This window comes from Hemiscyllium ocellatum, chromosome 11, assembly GCF_020745735.1.
Source record: "Hemiscyllium ocellatum isolate sHemOce1 chromosome 11, sHemOce1.pat.X.cur, whole genome shotgun sequence".
Classification (NCBI taxonomy): domain Eukaryota; kingdom Metazoa; phylum Chordata; class Chondrichthyes; order Orectolobiformes; family Hemiscylliidae; genus Hemiscyllium; species Hemiscyllium ocellatum.
The window spans coordinates 32,687,594-32,705,032 of NC_083411.1; the positions used below are offsets into that span (position 1 = coordinate 32,687,594).

Genomic DNA, 17,439 nt, shown 5'->3' on the forward strand with positions numbered 1-17,439 from the left:
AGGGATATGGCAGGTGGGACTAGATTGGGTTGGGATATCTGGTTGGCATGGACGGGTTGGACTGAAGGGTCTGTTTTCATGCTGCACATCTCTATGACTCTATGGGCAGAAGACACGTTTTCCCCTTCCAGGACTACATATTAGATTGGGTAAACCAAGTATCTGGAGCCATGTCTCTCTATGGTCTTCTGGTGTTCTAGTTCAAAAGAACTGGATGTATGCTGTAAAGGTCACATCTGAAGAACATCCACGAAACACTCCTGCATTTGTAACTAAAGAGAAAAGCCACTCTTATCTCTATCACTGATAGTTGGAAACAAGGTGTCATTCAACAAAGTCACCATTTAACTTAGAGAACCAAGAATCTCCAGACTAACTACTCTACTGCTAATGTTTGTGCTATCAGAACCATCCAATTTAATGGCAACATTTCACTATCTACTGATCATGAACAAGTCAAAGACTGATTTTTATATCTTTTTCAAATGTTATGCCACAAAGTTATAGAGCACAGAAGAGGTACTTCGGCTCATTGAGGCTGTGCTGACCTATCTAATCTACACAAGGAATATTGTGTGGAGTTCTGGTCACCCTCCTATTGGAAAAATGTAGTGAAACTTGAAAGTGTTCAGAAAAAATTTACAAGAATGTTGTCAGAGTCGGAGAATTTAAGCGATACGGATAGGCTGAATAGGTTGGGACTGTTTTCCCTGAAGCATTGGAGGGTGAGGGGTGACCTTATAGAGGTTTATAAAATCATGAGGAACATGGATAGGGTAAATATACAAGGCTTTTTCACTGAGTTGGAGGAGTCCAGAACTAGAGGGTGTAGGTTTAGGGTGAGAGGGGAAAAATTTAACAGGGACCTAAGGGGTGACTTTTTCATGCAGAGGGTGTTGTATGCATAGACTGAGCTGCCAGAGGACGTGGTGGAGGCTAGTACAATTACAATATTTAAAAGGCATCTGGATCGGTATATGACTAGGAAGGGCTTAGAAGGATATGGGCCAAATGCTGGCAAATAGGACTAGATTAGGTGAGGATATCTGGTCAACATGGGCGAGTTGGGCTGAAGGGTCTGTTTCCATGCTGTACATCTCCATGACACTATGACAAGGCACTTGCCCCATTACCTTGAACGTTATGATATTTCAAGTACCATCCATGTGTTTTCTCCCTTCCCAACTCTAATCTGTGCATCTCTAATCTTTGGCATTTTACTATTTTTCCGTGTATTTTCTTAATGAATGAAATCATTCTTTTCTTATCCCAAGAAAACCTTGAATAAAATGCTCCTTTCAAATATATTGAAACTGGGAAAGGAATCCTTAAGAGAAGGGACCCGTTCTCTTGAGTTATCCTTGTGAGCAAGGTGAGGTGTGGGTTAAATAAAGTAGGAAAGCAAGTTCCTCCCTCTTCACTTCGGTTTGTAATGATTTGGGGGAGGCCCATCTGGAGTCATAATATCATCCAGGGATTGGTCAGAATAGAAGCAAAATTACAGCACAAGAAAGAACTTTGGTGAAAGATTAGGATAATATTTCTTACAATAATGAGTTAAAATGATGTGCCAATTCAATTAAGAATTTGATTAATGAAATACTGTACCTCCATCATTGTCTCTCTTATCATCACACACCATTTCCATGATGACATTACATCCCATTCCACTCCAGCCAGCTTGGCAAACACAATGCCATCCATTTTGATCCAATGTACACCTCCCGTTTCCATTGCACAAACCAGGACATCCCTCTGCCAGAATTATAAAAAGAAAAACATTAAAGCAGTGACCACTGCACCAATGTTATATCCTTAAGATATATATATATATGAAAATAAAATATACATAAACAAAATGTTTTTAGTTAAACAGTGACACAATAGCAATTAGACAGAAGATAATACAACACCAGTACTTTGTTTCGATGAAGAAAAATATTTTGACCTAGTTAAAAGGCACATGTGCACATTTGTGCTTATCAAAGTGCTTGGCAAAATGGCCATCCGATATGCGTTAGTTTTCCTGAGTGTAGGAAACAATGTACCTTATACTAAGTAGAAAATGTTGTTGTCAAGCTTAGAATGGTGCTGGGAAAGCACCGCAGGTGAGGCCGCATCTGAAGAGCAGCAGCTTTTGCCCGAAACACCAATTTTCCTGCTCCACAGATGCTGCCTGACCTGTTGTGCTTTTCCAGCACCACTCCAAGCTTGACTCCAATCTCCAGCATCTGCAGTACCCACTTCTGCGAGAAAAAGTTGTTGCCTTGTCCAAGGGGTCTGGGACAATGGGATAGATTGAATAAATTACACAAGAATATATTGATCTGATGTGTATTTTGCCTATTAAATTTATGTGTGAACTCATTCACTGATATTGACTAATTACTTAAAACATATAAACAAGTTAACTGTTCTAACACCAATCATCCCTTTTATTTTGGAAGTAAAATTAAGTGCAATGTTTGGATTCTTGTCAATTATTCTTCAAATTACATTCGTACCTCTATCCTACTGAGTCCTGCCTCAACCTGAGTAAGAAATCTGTTCACAGATCTTGGTGATATTTAAAAGATTTGATAAACTGTAATTTCTTCCTATTTTCTCTTACTTTTCTAGGCAAATTGCCCATGTTCTCTAAAGACTAGAGACTCACCATTCAAAGTGTCAACTCCCGAACATATTGTGCCACCAATTCATATCATGAGCAATGAATTAGAACACTAATACATTTTTGTTTACTAATATGATTAATTTTATTGTCATTGCCTTGTTATTTTCAATGTACTTGCAAATACTGATGATCCTTTCTGGAGGCTTGCTCACTGACCAGAACATGTATTCTATAATGGTTTTAATTAATCTTACATTAATTTGATTTTATTCATCTGTTGGGTTGCTTTCATGGGACACAAATTAAGTTAATAAAACCTAACTGTCGGTCCATTCTGCAAGTACAAGCAGTTCTGTGAATGAGGATACTTATTTGTGCCTTAATTATGATATCACCTTTGAGACATCGGAGAAAGTGAAATATCCATACTTCTGGATTATGTAAAAGAAGTTTGTTGCAATAAACTGGATAAATGTATGAGAACAATTCAGCAGGTTACTGGAAAATTTTAGCATTCAGTTACACTCTGAATGCACGTTACCCTCAAAAGGGTTAAATGTAAAAATATGTAGAGATGTGCGGGACAGTACAGTGAGAGTAATATAAGTAATACATCAGAGAAAACTAGAAAGGAGTCAAAGTTCAAAACACTACAACTGTTTTTAAACTTCAAAGCTTGTATTGATCATGGGATAGGAGGGAAGAGTCTGACCCACATCGGCTAAAATTCCCAGATAATTGTAGTCAAATGATATATATCAAAAATCGAGTTCATAAATATATAGTCTTTTGGGGATTTAGCTGCACTCTTGTGGATATCTTGTCAAAGGCAGAGAGAAGAAGCCCCCTTCCTATTAAAAGGGGAGCACTGAATAACTAACTGGTGCAGGAGCAAAGTCTGGAATGTGGTTGAACAAGATGCCTTGTGAAGGCCCAAGGATAAGTGATAAGAGGTTCTGGTAAACACTACAGGATGACCAAAAGCTGTCTATGGACTGATTAGACAGTCACATGGTTAACCTTCAAACAGAAACAGAAATTGCTGGAAAAACTCAGCAGGTCTGGCAGCATCTACGGAGAGAAATCAGAGTTAATGTTTCGGGTCGAGTGACCCTTGCTTCGAACTCTGAATTCTAAGGAAGGGTCACTTGACCTGAAACGTTAACTCTGATTTATCTCCACAGTTGCTGCCAGACCTGCTGAGCTTTTCCAGCAATTTCTGATTTTGTTTCTGATTCACAGCATCCGCATTTCTTTCAGTGTTCACATGATAAACCTGCCTGAATATGTCTGTAATTAATTCATAATGTGATCAGTTTGTAACGGCCAACAGCAAGCTAAAAGCAAATGTATGAAGAGTATATGTTTCCTCTTGTTCAATGGAGAAATCCCTGGACTGCCAGAGGCTTTCTCCCCACCAGAGTAAAACAATAAACTCTTTGATGATTGAAATGGATCTTGGTGTTGAGTGCTTCATTTAGTCACTCTGCCCCAACACTATCATGCAATTAATTATATATTGTTAGAATGAGAGCTGTTCCTTGTTAAGATTCACAAGCAGTTATTCCTCGACCCCTATAAACCAAATAATCGCTTAGACTGTTTCAAGGAAAGAGGAATGGTGGCACAATCCTTCTACCCATAAACACTACATTTTCAAAATATCCAAGAGTGTCTCTCATGTTAAAGCGTGGCATCCATGCTATGGTGTAAAATGGATGAGAGTGAATTAGTCTTCTGTTTTAGATCTCTTCCAATTTTAATTTCCTTTTATGTGTAAATACCCTTAATTGTTTTGCCATTGTTTTCTAAAATGTTGTGAAATATTTTAAAGAAACACTCATTCTGAAAAATAATATTGGGTGAAGATTTCTGACCCAGTGAGCAGACTAATGGTCACATCTCTGCGGATGGATGAAGATATATTACAAACTGCTTCTTACCTTTTACAACATTATCCAAATGTTGTGCTTAAGAACAGAAAAGAAAAAAAAATCTATATGAGGCATGAAAAATACAAAATGAAAAGTATTGATAAAACAGTCTGTTTTTTGAGATGATAAAACATCTGGGTTTTTCTTACCAACTGTGCAGTGCTCTCCTTCCCAGCCAGGACTGCACTGACATTTGCCATCCTTACACTTTCCATGTTCAGTACAACGTGGGTGGCATTCATGTTGGTCACAATTTAGGCTGCCCCAACCCTTCTCACAGTGGCATAACCCATCTAAACATATGCCATGCTTGCCACAATCCACCTCACAAATTTCTGCAGGAGACAACAGAACAATTTGTTGTTTTAACATCTTAATCATTTGACCCATTATACTTAGCACATTTTAGCCACATGGTAAATGCCAAGTTAAGCGTTTATTAAAGTACCAGAGAGGATTTTAAAACAAGCCAATTGGCTTGTTGCTAGTTTACAATTGGAAAAAAAAACTGAACATTTGGCTACAGTGCTTGGCTTTGGCCCAAATTTACGACAGAAAGATTTAATTCATCTGCAATAACAGAAAGTAACACCCCTGTATAATCTGGAAACAGATGGCTGTACTATTAACCTCATTTTAAGGGTAATATGCTATACCCAGTGGCTGTATATTAGAAGCTGCTCGTTTAATGTTTGTTGGCCTAGTTCAGCATTGGTTTTTAAGTTATTCATTTGTCTCAGACTAGAATGCCCTGAAAGGATGGAAGTTGGTGCAAGATAAGACATGGGCAGCAGAGTTTAAGATGGCCTGAAGTTTATAAAGAGAAGAATGCAGAAGACTAGCCAGAGAGTACATTGGAATTGTTAAGTCTAGTAGTAACAAAGGCATTAATGAGGATTTTTGCCAAGGGTCTCCAGAGACAGGGGAGAAGTTGGGCAATGTTACAGAAGTTAAAGTAATTTTTTTAGTGATGGTGTGAATAGAGATTAGAAGGCGTACTCAGAAAGGAAAGCTTCATGGTTTATTCTCACAAAACCTACACTCATCATAATCAGAGAAATTGTCACACTGACCTGAAGGAACATCAAATCAATCTTTGCCCTTATTTGTATGCATTCTTGGCTAGTTTGTCCTAATTTTAGCAGAAATTATATTTATTTTTTCTGTATTATCAGCTGGTATTTCATCTCTTAGGTAAAATCTTACTCTCCCCTCATTCCTCCATCCTCACAAATGTTATTTGAAAAATAATACTTTGATTTGTGTATAGCTTATATCTCTTGCAATTATCATAAAAATTAATACAATATGATCACAACTTCCTGTGCACTGTTGCAGGCTCATATCTTCTGATCTGTATTGATTTCTTTCTCATCACTAGTCTGGCAATGAAGGCTTCAGCCATGTTGAGGTGCTAACATATTACAGTCAGAAAAGAATCTTGGGCCCACTAAAATTTCTTTTATCTTTTCATTGTTTGTTCAGTTTGATTGCACTTTGCAGGGGTGGGGTAATGTGGGCATTAAAATATCCCTTGATTATGATTCTCCCTAATTTTACTCATTTGATCAATGTTTATACCTATTTTTTTCTTCTGCTTGCTTTCCACTGGTTAATGACCTGTAATATACCTGCATACCTGTCTAACCTTTCCCTGAATCCATGATTAGGAGAACAGAACTGAGTTCCACTGGAACAGATATGCTTAAGAGGTTATTTAATCAGATTTTTCCAGATCTAGAGATTTTTCAATCATGACGAACTGTGATAGTGTTCATAAAGGAAAAAAAATGCTTTGCTTGGAAATCAGTATCATAAATTTAAAATGATCATTTCGAGGACAGTAACTGTCAGGATTGCTTTTATGCAGAAACTTGCTGGAACTTAAATGGATTTGCCACAAGGAATTAAACCAGTTCCTCTTTTAAGTGAAAATTTGATAGATAATTGAAGGAGTGAAAAACACAAGGCAATGACTGAGCAGGTCAATGGGATTAGTTTCAGATTGTTTGAGCAAAAAGCTGAAGCAGACATGATGGACCAAATTACCTCTTGCAATGCTTTAACTTTTTACAATTGCAATTATTTTCATTCATACATGCTTTTTTAGATTGTTAATGCAATTAAATAAATCTTAGCCTTGTTTGAAAAAGAAATTCTGAGCATTCGATTTCTCTTTCTTAAAGACTTTTGGGGAGCAGAAGACAAATTAACCCTCAAACAGTGCTGAAAAGAGAGATTAAGGTTTTCAATTTTCGCTTATCAGGACAAACACAAGAATAGCAAAGTTCAAACAATCACAACTATTTTACAATAAGAGAAAAGTGAGCTTATTGGCTGGCAACTTTGATCGACTGAGATATTACCATGAAGAAAGCAACAGGGAAATATAGATTCTCTAATTCCCAGGTAATTCTGAAAAGGTAAATGTCTTTAACCCATTTCTTTGCAATATCATGTCCTGACATATAAATGTATATCGCTTCTATCAAGCATAGGTATGCCATGTTATAAGCTTGATTGAATATCTTAAATTCGTTGTCACTGTAATTATTAGTGCACTCAAGATTGAGTTAGGTATTCCTTAATTACAAGGTCACATCTAACAGTTGATATTTTGAACTGTGCAAGTATGATTTGGCTATGGACTGTAATCTGCATTTTATGAACAACCATTGGAACATGCTATTTTATTAACTGCTAAGTTCTGAAACGATAGGAGTACATAACCAAAGAATTTGGAAACTTGATCCAAAAAATTTGATGAAGAAGAAAATGAAAAATTCACAAAAGACAATTTAATGAACCAACTCACGGAATTTATTTAAGAATGTTTCAATCTGTGAAGATTTCTCCACTCCTGTTTAAAATGAACTCACACAGAAAAGAGAGTAAGACTAGCATAAATCCTGCTAAATTATGTTGTCCCTGTATTTAATCCTCGGGGATTGAACAGAAATATTTCAGTTTGATCAAACAGATTAAACTGGAATTAAGCTGGAAATCATGGAGAATTATTAACACAGATTCTGCATTTGCAATACAATATACCCCGTGCATCAGTTGCATACAGCTTTCTCACTTTAAAGGACTATAAAATTGACCTTTGTATCTTAAATATGAACAGGGAATAAATCACAATCTCTATCATTTAACATTTATTAGATAAATGTTAAATGAAAAACACCGGAAAATGTCCTTGCTAATTTCTATGTTAAGTTGTTCTTTTCTATGTATTACAAGTCCATTTCCATGTCAGGTTACTTACAAGCAATCTTAAACAGCTCATTTCCATCACAATGATTGATCTTTCTATTCGGCACTAAGCTATAGTGTATTCTAATCTTTTCAAAAGGTGAATCCTAGCTCCCACTGTGGAGAAAAAGTGCTGCTTTAGCAGTCTGTCTTTTCTTCCCATCCTCCTTTCAGAGGGCCAGGCCATAGACTTCTAGTTGATTCACCCATGCTTATTGGTAAAATAGCGTTAAAACAAAACTGCTGATGCTGAAATCCAAAGTAGACAGGCAGGGGGCTGGAAGAACACAGCAGGCCAGGCAACATCAGGAGGTGGAGAAGTCGACGTTTCGGGTATAAATGAGGAAAGGTTACATCCGAAATGTCTTCTTCTCCACCTGCTGATGCTGCCTGGCTCACTGTGTTCTTGCCATTTCCTTCTGCGGATTGGCTGACTAGAAATCTTGCCTGCTAATACCAGGTTTACTGGAAGAATTTTCAGGATGACAATCAACCTGCTTGCACACATTATAAAAGAAATCTTCCATGGCCATCATCTCCTTGCATAGAATGAGGGCAAAGAGCTCCTTGCCCAGAGGAGTACCACTACACCTCAAGCCAGTGCTTTAGTACTAGGCCATAAAATTCATTTTGTTGTGTGTTACAATGGTATTGTATCAAGGTTAAGAGGAACAATTGGCTTCATCGATGGAAAGGAAATTCAAACCAACTAAACTTCTTCCTTCTTTTCGCAACATAATCTCTGATAGAAAGTCCATGTGTAAGAATATGAGGTGAGTATAATTATTCTCACCAGTGTTATTTCTTTTACAGGAATTAAAGGCACTACAGATAGATGGCAACCAGCATTTTCCTCTATCCAGTTGTGTTCATCTTTTGAGCATTTTTATTTAAGAACTGCTAATATACTGTTTATTGAACTGATTTGCAGATTCAATAAATCCACCAGTGTGGAGGAGTTGAATTATAAATAGGCACAATGATTAACTGAAGGTGTTTCAGCAATTCTATTATATCAATGTGGGTTCATTTATCTCGCACATGCAATGGGCTGAGCAACTCCTTCAAAACATTTTCCTGTCTGCATGCTCTTTCAAAGCAAATATTCAAATCAAAAGGAGAAATTGAAATTAAAAGAAGACTTAATTATTTAATCAATAATATTTCTGGGTGTTTTAAATTGTTGGTGACACTAATAATATGGTGCCAATGCCAAGAAACTATGGTAATTCTTTGGAATTCCTTATTCTAGAGGACTCAGTCACTGAGTACATTCAAGATAGAGACTTATAGGCTTCTAGATAATAAGGACACCAGAAAATAAGTATTAGTGTAGGAAAATGGTGTTGATATGGAAGATCAGCCATGGTCTCCTTAAATGGCAGAATGAGCTCATGAGGCTAAATGACCTACTTCTGTTGCTATTTCTTGTCCTCCCACGTTCAAATAAGGCTGACCGTCTCTGAAAATACAAAGGCAATTAATTTAAATAAAAACAGACGATGTTGAAAATACTCAGCAGGGAGAGCAGCACCTGCGGCAAGAGAAACAGTGCTAACAAACTGGAATTTACAGGTGGGAAAGCAGACACATGGACTCATAAATAGGACAGAATGCCATCATCAGTAAACTTGCTGCTAGCCTGTATGTGCCCACTCTCACTATGGGTGTTTGGATGGGAAAGTCCAATCAAGGCTTTATGAAAGCCCCATTCCACTATCGCTCAGGCTTAATGGGCAGCAAGAGAGGCCTGCATGCAATCTGCAGCTTGGCACATCTGACTTTGCAAACTGATGGCCATTTACAGGAGGAGTGGTGTGCACGTCCTGCCTGGTTCCCAGTTTCAATTGCTAGCCTCTGTCTGTAGTATTTCCTCCATATGTTAACTCTTCCTGTTCCCATCTCCACCTTTTCCAACATACTCTCCATCATCCTCATAAGGGTCTTCCCCCCACTGCCCTGGTTCTGTCAAGATCTCAGACTGACTGGAGTTCCAGACCATTCACTGTTGGTCTTCCTTCAGAGTCTCCCACAATACAAGCAATGACGACTACTCATAGTGAAACTGCCTAACTCTGAGTAACCGCATAAGGTTGGACCTAATCCTGGAGAGGGATGATTTTGCACCTCATATTAACTAAAGGTCCATGGACTGAAGTTTAAAATACGGAGTACTAGTGAAGCAGAGGCAGATGTAGCTGCCTCAATATTTATGCTGAATTCAGGAAATCCACTCTCAGCATATAATCCAGCCCAACATTACAAGGCTATTAACCTGAAATTTCAACTTCATTTCTCTCTCCTCAAATTCTGCCTGACCTGCTGATTAAATCCAACATTTTCTGTTTTTTTTTGTAACAAATCTTCCTATGACCCATTGAATACACTGAAGTTCTGAACGTCTCCTGTGCCTGGTACTATTTAGTTTGGAAATATTCACAGCAGAAGAACAGCACATTCAGTGTAAAAAACTTCATGCCACTGTTTATATGCCATACCAATCATTTTCAAACTTTATTCATATGAACATAAATAAATATAAGTGGGACTTCATTATTTAGAATTAATAATACAGGGCAATCTTGATTATCCGAACGACACAGGTGGTGAGTATTATGTTTGGATAATCAAATTTTCAGATAATTGAATGTTTGGATAACACAGTTTACCCAAGCATCAGGACCTTGAGATCTTGTTTGGATTATCCGAAATTTGGATGATCGATGTTTGGATAATCGAGTTAGTACTGTAAATACATGGACAAATGGACCACAAGTGTGGTTGATAAATTTGCTGTTCATATAAAGATAGGTAGAAAAGTAAATGTATTTGTTCAGAACATTTTCAATTATATATTTCTGCCATGTCTTTACCAAATTTCCCTTGAAGGCAGGTATACCAGTTGTCTCAGCTATCCTTTATGCAAATATGTACCATATTCAAACCATTCTTTAAGCAGAGAATTTCTGCTATGTTATTAGTGACTTTGTTATACTTACTGCCTCTTAGTCTGGTCTCACCCACCAGTGGAACACATATGCTTGTCTATTCTCATCAAATTCTCTATAACCTTAAAAACCAGTTACCCTGCAATTTTTCCTTTCTGGAGAAAAGAACTCCAGCTTGGATTAACTAGATTGGAGGTTTCAGGGATTGGGAGTGTGCTGTCACATAAATTGTTAAAAGTAGTGTCATAATATCTTAAAGGCTAAGATGTACCTTGGCATACTTGAATAAATTTTTTTTTGTATTTTCTCCAGGGCTGCTATGTCATTTCAAACAATATAGAGACTAGAACAGTACACATTATACCAATGATTTTCTAAACAATGGTTCATATACGTTCACAGAACTTCTGATTTTTCAATTCCATTCCTCTAAAAATGAACTTGAGTACTTTGTTTGCATTTTGTGGCCTTATTGAGCAATGGCATTACTTTTAATGATTTGTAATACACCTTTAATTGTATATCCCTCTACTCATTTACACAACATATTTTGTAGGGAAGGTGTGGCATCCTATTCCTCCTAATAAATATCAAGCTCACTTTAATATTAAGAAGAAAACAGAAATTATGTCTGCGGTGACCGACAATTCTGTATTCTTACCATCTGGCCCCTGCATCTAGTTGAACCAGAATATTCATCACATGGGAACTCCATTTGAGCCTAAGCTAAACTTCTATTCTCATTGTCCGTCTGATAGAAATAACACCCATTTCAACCGACGTAGCATACATCTATTCTGATATCCACCCATCCATTGTCAAATTTTCAGGCACATCATTGTTACTTCTAGTTTTAATTCTGGCCCTGAACCTTTTAACCTTCTCATCTCTTTACCTGCCATTAAACCATCCTTTCAATCCATTTAATTGACCAAACATTTAGTCATCCCTTCTTCTGCTTCCTTCTTTTACTTAGTGTGAATATATGTCTAATTACATTTGTGCAAAGCTACATAAGACATAATTTCCTTGTTAATGGTTCAATATAAATGCAAATTGTTATTGTTGGAGGAGAGTCAACTTGAAGATTGCTTGATTCGCTGAGCAGAGATTTAGATTTCACAGGAATTGCATATGAGAGCATTTACAGACCACCTTTGGGAATATCAAGCAGCAGCAAGATGTGAAAACTGCTACAAGAAGTGGTCTACTGTACTGAATCCCTTATGGTACCATACATAGCTACCATAATTAATGCTCTGACTTACCACTATACAAATATTGGGCTCAGAATTAAAGTAGTCTGCTTTGAACGGACTCAGCATATGACAGAATCAGCTGGAGACTTCACACAAAGTTTCAAGAGGTACTTTACAATCCATTAGTCCCTCCTTACACAGATCTGTACATTTGTTGAATGAGAGTCCAGAATCAGAGCTGTGTCAGGAACTATCACATGTAATAATAGTTTCTCTCAGGGTGAGGCCACATCCAAACCCCTCAGGCATTCTACTCAAGTTTTTTGAGATTTGTGCTCAAGCTACAGGCCCAAGCAGCCACAGGAAAACTATGAGAAATCAGTTATTGCAGATCAGGTCAGTTTCAGCAGAGATTTTTATTAAATCCATCAACATTTTATCCTTTGATTGGGGGACTGCTTAGTATGAGGTGAAAAGATAAAAGACACAGACCACTCGCCTCTACTAAAGTGAGCATTAGCATGATGTATTGTGGAAGCTAATGTTTACTTGAGAATCCTGGAACTTGTCTGGTATGAGCCACATCAAAAGTATTGGAGAAATTATTTCCATTCATCTATCTTGATGATTGATGAGGATACTTTATTTCAGCATCTGTGAAGATGCCTGGTGCCAATTGTAGGTATAATTAAATGAATTCTTCTCTTTCAGTTTCTCTGTTGATTTTTTCAGATTAAGATGTCCATTATGCATCCAATTTCGCTATCTTGTGGTAGACACCACCTTCTTTTATTTACTGCAACCTGTCTTTTTCTGTTTGTTCCATAATTGAATGCCTTTGCACAACAGCATTAGTCAAGACACTGGGTAATAGAAGTTAGACAATTCCTCATTGCTGTATTTACTCTATTGGCAGTACTTCACCAGATCTTGATGAAATAGCTTGAAATCCTGGCAGCAACTCTGATGGAACTCTCTCCTCTCCTCAGGCCCTCTCTTTTGGCAATGCTGTAGTGGCAGGAGCCTAACAAACATCCTTTCATTCTTCTCAGCCTTTGAAATGATTTGACATTTGTCAAGATGAAGGATCACAGGCATTGTCAGGGCATTAAGTTGCCAATAATTCTAATCCTCAAGTCACAGATGACAAGCATTCATGGAGTGTTAGCCCTGTGCATTCATGAATGGAGTACAAGTTAGGCACTTATGGCCTGTTGGTCCAGTTAGTTATGCTCTGCACTTGTAAGAATTCCATTATACTGTGTAAGGGGAAATTCTTTCCTTTCTTTCTTTTAACTATTTTTCAGAGGAAAATTGATGAAATCATTGATACTGCCAAACAATATCTAAATGACCTGTTTGAAGTAAATGCATATTGAAGACTAGGAAATGCAATTGAGATCTCTCACACTCGTCTGAATGGAGCCTGCCGTACAAAAATCAATATGGCTGTAATCATCAGAGCCATTGATAAAGCTGTGCTTGTGCTGGAGTGGTTTACCTGTCTGGCTGCAGATATGTTTCTGACTTTGTGAATGAATCTTTTCGGATTTTTTGTTTGAGTACGCCAATGTATGAAAACCATGAATGCAGTGTAAGGATGTGTTCTGTTAAAGTAGTTAAGAAGCAAATACATCTGCCTGATTACTTGTAGGTTCTGGAGAAGAACAAAGGCATATGCCCAGGGGGCTACTGTAACTTCACAGAAGTGTGTTCAGTGACAGAACTTGGTTGCATAGTCTCATGTATGAGATGAAGTACACTGCTAAGGATCCATCAGAAAGGCTCAAAGAACTTCTCTGAACTTCTTTTGAACAACAAAATCAAAGTAACATAGAAACAGCAAACTCGTAAGATATAAACTACACATTACAAAACGGCTTAAAAGAAGTGAGCAGCTTCCTTTGCAAAGCTTGTTTCATGGTGTGATCGACCGATTAGAACATAAGAATATAAGAAGTAGGCGCGTGAGTAGGCAATTCGACTCCTTGAGCCTGACACCATTTGATACAATAATGGTTGATCTCATCTTGGCCTCAACTCCACTTTCCCAGCTGCTCTCCACAACCCTTCTACTACTATTACCATAACTAATTAAGAACCTGCCTATTGCATCCTTAAATTTATTCAATGTCCCAGCATCTATTACATTGTTTATTTCTGGCCTTGGGATTAAATTTTGTCAATTTTCTGTCATTTATGTTAGATTTGGCTTTTGACTGAGCCTTGCCAATAAGCTCAAAACACTACCATCATATTGGTCACGCAATAGTTCATGAGCCTCCATGCTCATTCTAATCAGATTTTAGTGTCTCAGCAATATCTAATTGACTAATTAGCCTTAGTATGTTGTTCCTCCTATCCCACTACCTCCACGTTTTAAAATTTCTACTTGCTATTCCACAATATATACAGATGGTCAACTTGAAAATGGAACCCCTGTCATTAAAAGAATATTGATAATGCATTTCACTTTTTTCTCTATAGAATGTGCTGACTGCGTCTGGGGTATGGTCAACCAGGATCAATAATCTGCAAACCCTCACTGATCCTCACCCACCATTCCAGATGCTAAATGTCAACAGCTTGATTTCCCATGAAAGTCAGAAGAGCCACATTTCATCCTGCTCTCATTCAATAATCCAACCATCACACCTTGCGAAAAGTAGTCATAGGAGAACAACCAGGTGTGCGAAAATCTAGCTAATATCAGTACAGCTGCGCTCATTCTCTCTCCGGTCTTGAAATCCATTAAGACTAATTGCAGTTAACTCAGCACAGGTCAGAGAATAAGCTGAGAGTTTGCTGTATGGTTTAATCGTTACATTCCCATAAAGCCATTACAAAAGATAAGTGACCTGAATTTTAAATACATTTTAATGATTGTTGTAAATGATTTGGCCTGCCACATTTTTTTTTACAAAAACTACAAGAATTGTCACTAGTTATAACCAAAAATGTCTGAGACAGTAAAAGAGAAAGCCTGAATTTTACCAGAAATTGACAGAAGTACTCGTCAAAGCTGGGGCTTCCTGGGATTCCTGGTGATGGTGTCATAGTTAAAGTCCAGCTGTGTACCAGCTCATAAAGTCATAGAGGTCCACAACACTTGAAAAAGGCTCTTTGGTCCATTGAATCTGTGCTAGCACTTCACATCCCACTAAACTTCCTTCCCCATACAAGTGCTGCCAGCCAGGAGTTGCCCTTCACAGTGCACATAGTGGGAGGGGAACAAAAAGAAAATGTTCCTTAAGGCACATAGATGGCATGGCTGACACTTCAATGTCAAATACAAGTGCACATGCATACATGTATTGCTATTTCACATAATGGGTAGGTGATGGCCTTGTGGTGTGATCAGGAGACTATTAATCCAGATACCAGGTAGTATTAAAATTCCAACAATGTGAAAACAGGCCCTTCAGCCCAGCAAGTCCACATCAACCCTCTGAAGAGTAACCCACCCAGACCCATTACCCTCTGACTCTACAATCTCACCTGACTAATGCACCTAACCTACACATCCCTGACACTATGGGCAATTTAGCATGGCCAACTCACCTAACCTGCACATCTTTGGACTATGGGAGGAAACCGGAGCACCTGGAGGAAACCCACGCAGACACAGGAGAATGGGAAATTCCACACAGTCGCCCGAGTCTGGGATCGAACCCGGATCGCTGGCACTGTGAGGTAACAGTGCTAACTGCTGAGCCTGGATAATGATGACAACCCTTTGAAGAAATTAGATACTCTTATGGATATGGTCACCAGACAACTTGGGACAGGGATTAGGATATCCTTTGGCATTACAAGAAGTACACAAGAATATATCTTAAACATGTACAACTCCCAAAAGCTAAGAATACAAATGTTCTCGGGACCTGTGTTCGAATTGGGCCATGGCAGATGTTGGAATTTGAATTCACTAAGGACATGGAATTGAGAGTCTAATACTATCCATAAAACCATTGCTGATCATCAGGAGAAAATTCCATCTGGTTCACTAATGTCCTTTAGGGAAATTTGCCATTCTTACATGTCTGACCTATGTGTGACCCAGACTTCAGTAGCTGACTCTTAGCTGCCCTCTGAGCAATTAGGAATGGGCAATAAATGCTGGTTCAGCCAGTGTTGCCCACATCCAATAAATAAATGAAAAATATCACCAGTCTGATCGACATTGTAACAGCAGCTATAAGAACAAAGCTACACAGATTCCTGTCCTTAGTGTCACCCCATCATAGCACCCTCCATAAGGGAGTACTACTTTTTCAAAAAACATCCAGTGCAGCCTAACATCATCTTATTATTCAATATTCAAGTGTCATTTACTGCAACCATTTAAATGGTTGAAAATTTTCACTTTTGAACAGTAACAACTAAAAATGAGAAACAAATGAAGAAGAGCTGCATATGCTTCTGGGAACAGACAGAAACTGCTTGTTATTTGAGGAACAAGAAATTTACAGTCAGTCAATGAGCGATTACTGCACCTATCTCGTGTCTATTGCAATGCTGTCATTTAAGTCCTGTCTGATTTGCTGTTCATGATGCTCCAACGCTGTGTCATGCAGAAGGTGATATTCCTTCTTTTCAATGTCTTCATCTTCCTGCTGAGAAACTGCTGTTGCTTTGCCAGATCTTCAGCATTATTCATATCTCCTCTTTGTCAGCTCCTTTTGTGCTGAGCCCAGATGCTGGGATTATATAATCACAGAACTGTTATTGTGCAGAAGGAGGCTCGTTGACCATTATGTTTGTACTGGCTCTTCAAATAAGCATCATTACCTATTGCTAGCTTCCAGCTTCTCTCCCACATCCTTGCACATTATTTGTATCTGAATAATCATTCAATTTGGTCTTCAGTATATCTCTTGAATCTGCCTCCACCACATTTCCAGGCAATATATTCTATACCCTATCTAAACAGTGTGTGAAAATGTTGATTTCAAGAAGGACTTAGATATAATTCTTAGGGCTAAAGGGACCAAAGGCTGTGGGGAGATAGTGAGAGCTGGACTTTAAGATAGGTGATTAGCCATAATCATATTTTATGGCAGCATAGGCTTGAAAGACCAAATAGTCTATTGTTGCCCTATTTTCTATATTTCTGTGTTGCTTTAGCAAATCAATTCAAATTTGTGTCCTCTGGTTCTTAGTCCTTGTATGAATGTAAATAATTTCTTCCTATCTATTCTATTAAGCCTACTCATGATTTTGAATACACTTATTAGATTATGTTGTACATACTATCCAAGAACTGCAAGAACTCGCATATCAAGCTTAGCATCAGAGCCTCATCTTCAGGAGGTCTATCATCAGCTCCACCACAGCCTTGGATGAGGAATGGGCTGTGTTGTAACTGTGTTCAGCCTCAGTCAGGGGAGACATCACAGAATTGCCAGTTGTGATTAGAAAGGGTAGCCTTTGTCTTCCAATAACCATCCCTATAAGGTATCAGCCCTTGGAATGAAACAGGATCACTG

At 38.1% G+C, this 17,439-nt stretch overlaps 1 protein-coding gene across 3 annotated transcripts in view; it reads right to left on the minus strand.

Annotated features, from left to right (window-relative positions):
- Positions 1-17,439, minus strand: part of tenm1 (teneurin transmembrane protein 1) — an 833,960-nt gene that overhangs the window by 178,874 nt on the left and 637,647 nt on the right. For 2 of the 3 annotated variants that reach the window (XM_060832119.1, XM_060832117.1), the window contains 3 exons: positions 4,698-4,883; positions 4,558-4,584; positions 1,609-1,755 (listed from right to left, as the gene is read on the minus strand). In XM_060832119.1, the coding sequence (XP_060688102.1) occupies positions 1,609-1,755; positions 4,558-4,584; positions 4,698-4,883 (360 nt within the window). The remainder of the gene's footprint in view (positions 1-1,608; positions 1,756-4,557; positions 4,585-4,697; positions 4,884-17,439) is intronic. The other variant, XM_060832118.1, reaches the window with a different exon arrangement.